The 7,425-nt window shown below is 31.0% G+C and overlaps 1 protein-coding gene across 5 annotated transcripts; it reads right to left on the reverse strand.

Annotated features, from left to right (window-relative positions):
- Window positions 1-2,100: 2,100 nt before the first annotated feature.
- Window positions 2,101-7,143, reverse strand: LOC149880915 (uncharacterized). 5 transcript variants are annotated; one of them, XR_016445683.1, is made up of 11 exons: window positions 6,839-7,143; window positions 6,544-6,730; window positions 6,392-6,450; window positions 6,069-6,123; window positions 5,947-5,991; window positions 5,728-5,830; window positions 5,314-5,393; window positions 4,744-4,900; window positions 3,346-3,411; window positions 3,131-3,227; window positions 2,101-2,917 (listed from the first exon to the last, which is right to left on the reverse strand). XR_016445683.1 is itself a non-coding variant. In XM_090068974.1 (11 exons), the coding sequence occupies exons 1-11, from the start codon at window positions 6,895-6,897 to the stop codon at window positions 2,910-2,912; spliced, it is 936 nt and encodes a 311-aa protein (XP_089925100.1). In that variant the 5' UTR covers window positions 6,898-7,143; the 3' UTR covers window positions 2,101-2,909. The 5 variants fall into 5 exon arrangements, 2 of the variants coding, with proteins under 2 accessions (XP_089925100.1, XP_089925099.1); XM_090068974.1 differs by having other exon boundaries at window positions 4,721-4,900; window positions 6,072-6,123; XM_090068973.1 differs by having other exon boundaries at window positions 4,721-4,900.
- Between the last annotated feature and the right edge of the window lie 282 nt (window positions 7,144-7,425).

A 7,425-nucleotide genomic window follows, 5' to 3' on the forward strand; every position in this document is an offset into this window, starting at 1 on the left:
ACCTTTAGGAGGAGCTTTTTACGCCAACTCTTTGCAGGGATGCAACATGTTTAACACCACTTCCTTGGGAGGATATTTCACGTTGGACATGCCTTTCAGAAACGACGTCTCCATTCAACTCGTCAACAGAAATGCTACTGCCATCACGTATTGGATTCAACCATTCATTTCCACACTTGCTTCTATTCCTGCAACCATCCCTCTTTACAAGCTGTACTGCAGAACGTTTCGATATTTGAACACCACTTATGGCAGTGAATACGTTTTGCTGAACACCAACGGAAAAGGAAATGACGTGTCGTTGAAATATATCAGGATGCACATTATTGGCGCCTCTGGAAACTGGTGGGAATCTAGAGTCAGAATGTACGATGGGAATTTACCACCAGGTAACGGCACTGTTCTCACTCCTTGGACACCGTACAACACCAACAATTACACGTATTTTCCAGGATATGATGGTGACAGCACATGCATCTTTTCCTCATCCGGACTGGAAGATTTTTATTTGTCGTCATGGAACGGATCAAATGTGACTTCATTCAACAACAAATCGACAGGACTGTTGTATCAATCCACATCCTCCATCGGTTCCACCACCACCATCTCTTTTTACAGAAATTTTGGAGAAGCAGATTCTATGCCTACGGTTGCAGCTGGTAGAAGACTCGTTGTCACGCTCAACTCTGGTGATGCTCAAGTCGGTCAATCTGGAAGCTTTTACCTTCTTCTAGGACAAGCCTATTATTACGCTTAAAAAATCATCATGATTTTCCATGAATCCTTTGGATCTAATGTACAGAAGAAAAAAAATTGAAAATGACTTAAATAAATTTTTTCTTGTTATAAAATAATGAATTCTCGACGAGAAACAATAATTACAAGAACCCGTGTAACTGAAGATGTTGAAATTGTAGAAAGCGATCCTGAAGATTTACGTTATTTTTATTATTACGATGAAATGATAGAACGGCAATATGAGCTTTTAAACCGACGAGAAAATTATGAAACGAGAGCAAACAGAATACGCGATGAGAGAGAAAGAAACCAAGAACATGATATTATTGAACGACGTCGAAGAATTGAAAGACCTCCGTCTGAAATAATTATAACAGAACCCACTGAACCTGGTGGAAAAATTAAAGTTAAACTTATTATAAGAAGACCCTCTGTAGTTGAAATTACATTAGAAGAAAAATTAACTCTTAAAAAACAAAAACGATATGAAATAATTGAAAGAGGACCAACAGTAATACTTAATGGACGTAGACAATAGTTTGAAGAACCACTACAAAGAATAAATTATGTCATTCACATCCTTTTTTCATAATGTCATCTCATTATGAAAATGCACAAAAATGTCAATGAGTCGGCGCAAAAATGACAATGAGCTTGAACCTGATATGACATTTTTTCTATAGAAAATGCCAATGAGTCTGCGCAAAAATGCCAATGAGCTTGAACCCGCTTTTTATAGTAGTGCTGAGTATATGTCCGAAAGTTCTAGGTCTCGGAGTAGGTTTTCCGTTTCCTGTTGGGGGGGTTTTGTTGGTGTTGTTTTTCCTCTAAAATATAGTTAATGTATTCTGTAGTCAATAAGAACGGTCGGAGGAATTTTGTCGATGGTCACAGTTGGGACTATGTATATTAGTTGTATCCCGTCTCGTATTGTTTTGCTGCTGTTGTAATAGCCGTAGCTAATGTTTGAAACCTTACTGTATGGTTGTAAAGCATGTGCGATTTCCTCCTTCAGTACTGAGGCGTCGGTTTTGATCGTAATGAGTGGGATTTTATTTCGGCTTGGTTTTACCAGGGCTTTTTCCTAGGAAATGTAGATTTTTCGTCAGGATTCTGCGGAGAAGTTCTTTCGTTTTCATTTCTACTGTATATTGTCCTATTTCTTTTGAGATCGTTGACAGTATCTCCTGGACTTTTTCTCAATTCCGCTTGGGGACTGGTCGGTAGTGTATGAGACCTTGTGGAAAATCCTGCTATGGATTTCCTCTTTTTTTGTGCCAGGGTCGTGTATTGGCTGGTATTTTGGGTTGTTTGGGATGTTTTGCTGGCGTTTTTAAGCGCTTCCACAAAGGATTTTGGTTCTTTCTTTTCATAGTGTTTAGATTTTAGCCATTAGGCCGTTTCAGCTTATTTTTTACATTTGTTGGTCTTAGTAATCGATAAAAATCGCTCGATTGTGGTTTCAACAAGCTTCGTGAAACTTGTGGCTATTGAGATAATGCGAATTTGACAAAAGCTCCTTATACCGCGCCTAAGAGTTTCGGCACTATAACCATTTAATACTTTAAACTTCTTAGTGTTTTATAAGTAACGTTATGATATTTATAAATTGCTCTAGTTGTATCTGATGATTGGTATTGTTGCATCTGATGCTTTCTTTTTTAAATTGACTAAATGTAGAATCTAAAGAAAAGTTCGAATTCGACGTTATTGGAAAATAAAGATCGCTTAGACAATTGTTTTCCGACCATTGACGAGATTCCGACCTTTTGTGGCGTCCTATTTTCACGCGTAAATCCAACTGTTCCATAAACTTCACTTTTGAAGAAGATACGATACATCATATTAGGTAACCTTTTCATTATTTCTTTCCTATTCAGCACCACAAATATTACAGGTATGCTAGTTTTGATTAGCAGAAAATTTAAGTTAATTTGGAAACAAATAATTCATGCGATGCTTTTAACGAGAAACAAAAAGCGATTGAGAATTTTGAGAAGCCAAATATTAATTTACAAGAATACGCAAATAACACGAATAAATGTTCAACCCGTTTCATTTTTACTATAATTAATTAGCAAATAGCAACCAGTTATTAGTTTTTTGTTTTTTTTTTTGAGTTTGGGATATACACTGCTTGAGGCGATTACCCTACAATACCATCTCTTGGTTTAACACCCTAAATAGGAAAATTGTTTAAAATAGTTTGTAAATGTTTCTAAATGGTGCAATCATTAAAAAATTTGGCTTATTTAAGTCGTAAAAGGTTGTTTTTTTAAAACCAACAAAATGTTAACGGAAAAAAAAACAAAATCTTTTGTGCTGTAAAAAAAAATACATTTTACCAATAATCATGACTTTAACAATATAACGGTTTAAATGAAAAAGTCACCTAATTTATCGACAAATCGAAGCTTTTGAACCTGATTCTCTAACTTTTTAATATCATTCGAGAGGAGGCTCATTTCGTTTTTATGGATAGAGATCTCCTAATGTGAAAAGATATCAACTATATATACACCTAAAAAAATTTTACACAAAAGTTGAAAATCACATGAATAAACAACGCAGGTGGTTAAAATTAAAAATGATAAAGTAAAACAGAACTTTTTTTAGCAAGATATTTTCATCTGCCATGCATATCACACCGCAATCCATTGACGAGTATACCAACTAAATATAATATAAAAAATTTTAGCCTAAATACTGTATTATTTAATAAATAAGTTATATCATTATTTAAGTGTAAACTTAAAAAAATAAAGGTAAAACATTTACACTGAATCAAGTATAAAAAAGCGCGTTAAAAAGCTGCAGCAAACAAAAGAAAATTGAGAAAGGACTGGTTTATTGTTAAGCTAATGCAATGATTTGTAGATAAACAGTTCTAACATTACCAATTATGTTTATTAAGTGAACAACACTGTAATTGAGATGTAGTACACACTCGTTTATGAGAAACATTTAGTAATGAACATCCCTTCATATAGTGCATTATTTTCAACGATTTTTGAATATTGCAAAACTTCATCGACCTGGTTGGACACATAAATGAACTCCAATCCCAGTTGAACTCAAATACAAAACATATTTTGCAAAATACTAGGGGTGGGGGGTGGGGGGGATGATGCACCCTACTATATATACACCAAACTAGCTTCGATTTATCTCTAGAAAAATCTTTTTTCTAGACCCTCATTTTTGAACCCGTATTTATGTATGCATGTATGTATGTATGTATGTATGTATGTATGTATGTATGTATGTATGTATGTATGTATGTATGTATGTATGCATGCATGTATGTATGTATGTATGTATGTATGTATGTATGTATGTATGTATGTATGTATGTATGTATGTATGTATGTATGTATGTATGTATGTATGTATGTATGTATGTATGTATGTATGTATGTATGTATTAGGGTTATGACTTTTTCTGAAATGATTAATTTCCTAAGTCATAAGATTTATTGTATATATGCTGTCTGATAGAACAACACTAATAATAATCATTATTGTCTTTCAGAAATATAATAAGTATTATTTTCATTCATAATGTCATATAAGAAAAGTGCTTCCACTGCTGAAAGAAATAAGATGATATGGTAAAAGAATCTCATGCAATTTCATGAGTCACATAGGAAAACAAGAACTGCTCCACTTGAAGAAAAATAATTGGAAAATAACAGCAGGATACCACTCAAAGTCCAAGTTGTTGGTCACACACACATACACACACAGAAAAAACCTTACTTATATCTTTAAAAGACAGTGAGTTATTGAATTAGTGCCATTAAAACCTGGCTAATAACTTCAAATATTAAATCAAGAAATTTGAACTTAAAAGTGCTCTCCTAAAAAAATTTAATGTTTAACTGTCAGGGGGCTTGTTTTACATTAGCAGGATATGTAAACTAATCATACAAGCAAGAAGCACAAACTTCTTGAAAATAAATGTTAGACAAAACATGCCTACTTGACAGAAGTCTGCCTCAATACCTTCAACCCCTAGCATTCTTTGCAAATTTATTGATGCAGAAATTTTCTTATGAGTATTTTGAAAACTTTCATACTCTTTTTGATGACTATGGTTTATCATTAGAATCTGTTTTTTTAAGCAGCTAATTTTGCGGTGATTTTCAGCAAATTCAATATCCTGAAAAACAAAATCCACTTTATTAATGAAAAATTTTTTAAATAAATTCTTTAATTAATCTTGAAAATAATTTAAAATGAAAATAGCATTCTTTCCATCCATACTGCAAGGTACGGAAATAATGTGGCTTTCATTTTAAATTATTAAACTTATATTTAACTAATTTTAACTAGGTAAAGGAATAATACTAATGATAGATAAACAAAGATGGAAGGACTCTTCAAAATTAGGAAAACTAAGCTCAACTTTTTGGTTAGAATTCATTTGTTTGGACAATTTAATCTCAAAATACTAATAAAATGTAACCCCAAAGGTCACAACTAGCAGACCTCAAAAGGTCTAAAATAATCATCAAAGGTAAAATTTAAAATTTAAATGGTTAAAAATAAAATTAAAATGTTAAATTTTGTCACCTTGAAATGCTTAAGAGATTTACAGATGGAATTTTCTTCATCTATTAAATCTTCCACATTCTTTACTTCTTTATTGAGTTCTGTTTAAAAAAAAAAGTAATGCTTAAACTGCAAAATAGAGGTCTGGTTTTGTTTTTTAAAATCAGTTTTGCTGGTATAATTCAAACATATTCTAAATACAACAATTTTTATTTCTATATTATAAACTTTGAGCACCAAAAGCTTTTACAATTTTAAAAAAGAAATAAGATAAAATTTAAAATGCATATACAAACGCTTAATTTTACAAAAGGAGCTTAACAAAAAATGATGTGCTACAATTTAAATTCTTACTATGACACCCAGAGTAAAATAAAGAAAAGTGTGTCAAATATAACTATCTTTAAAGTCAGTAAAACAACTTCCTTAACTTACTATCTAATTCTGCACCTAATGCTTTTTTTACTAATTCAAACTGTTGGAGTTCATCATTTAGATGGTCAGGGTACTTTTCAATGCTCAAAGTATGAAAAATGGACTAAAAAAACTTTTGCATTTGCATTAAAACCATCCAAATATAAATTAAATTTGTAAGTAAAGTATGATTAACCAAATAGTAATAAAAAAAATATACTAATAAAAAATTTCACTTACTGATAATTTCTCACATTCTTGAAGGGTACTTCTAGCTTTGGCAAACTAAGGATAAGAATAGATTTACTTTATTCTTTGATATTTAAAAAAATAAAAAGACTTTTTTCTTTAACATTTTATACCACGTTATCTTCTAACTGCAGTAGATCTCTTTTTAACATTTCATTTTGCTCTGTTCTATGGAAATGAAACATTGAAGCATTATAATAATTATCATGTACATTATGTACATGCATGCATACATACATACATACATGCATACATACATACATACATACATACATACATACATACATACATACATACATACATACATACATACATACATACATACATACATACATACATACATACATACATACATACATACAACTTTTATTGAAAATGAAATCTTAGCATACATTTTAAAATAATTTTTTAAATAAGTATTGAAAATAAAGAATACATTTTAAAATACTGTCCTTTGCATTCTTGTAAAGATTTTGTCTTATTTTCAATTTGAATCTAAACAAAAGAAGGGATTGAAGCATTTAAGTAGGTAATTTTTAAAATTAACTTTTATTATGCTGTATTAATATTAATACCAAATTTTCTTACTTTTAGGAAAGCAACTCTTTTTCTAGATCTTTCAATATCATTTTTAACAGATTTTTTGGGAGGTAAATGATGACAAAGTTTAGAACACTCTTTCCTAAAGTCACTATTGCAAAAATACTTTTTCTTCAAGCTCCTGTTGCAATAATACTCCTTACTATCATTAGTTGAACAATTATGATAGGGATGTCTAGAATGTAAAAACTATTGATTCCTGATCTTTTCTTTCTTTTTAACAGTTTTGAAAGATTTTATCTAAGGATCGTTTTATTACAGGAATAAGTTTTGTAAAACTTACTTATTTGCTTGACCTTTTGGATTGGAATTACTAAAAAGATTAGATTTAGCATTCTTCATTCTACCAAGTTTTATATAAAATTCAAACTCTACTTAGTTAAATTATTAGAAAAATTGTCTAATGCTTCTCGATAAGAAAGACTTTAAAATTATAATTTGTCAGTCACATAAGACCAAAAATATAAATTTTTATTATTTCCCGCGCATTTTTGAATGCCTTTGCTTACTACACGGAGACATAATATTTAGTAATTTTTGCATTTCAAAGTTATTTTCTACTAGACGCCAAAGGTCGATCCTGTAGAAATTTAGAGTCTTGGGTAATGTATATAAAGACCTATTCCAAAATTCAGCGTAAAATCTCAAACCTAGCGCAACTACGTTATTTTCAAAATGTGTTCCTTTAAAAAAAATAAATATTCAAGGATAGAGATAATAATTAACTCAACTATTATCTCTATGGGCAAAGGTAAATAAACATCTTCATGCATTTGTGAACTGAAGTGTTGCAGCTTAGATTTCTGAATGAAATTTCTTGCGCTGAATCAAATGTGATTAAGGGTTTGCGTCTTGAATCAAAAAGCATTG

This window comes from Hydra viridissima, unplaced genomic scaffold (genome assembly GCF_058129835.1).
Source record: "Hydra viridissima isolate aposymbiotic clone 2 unplaced genomic scaffold, HvirCarnegie_v1 scaffold_12, whole genome shotgun sequence".
NCBI lineage: Eukaryota > Metazoa > Cnidaria > Hydrozoa > Anthoathecata > Hydridae > Hydra > Hydra viridissima.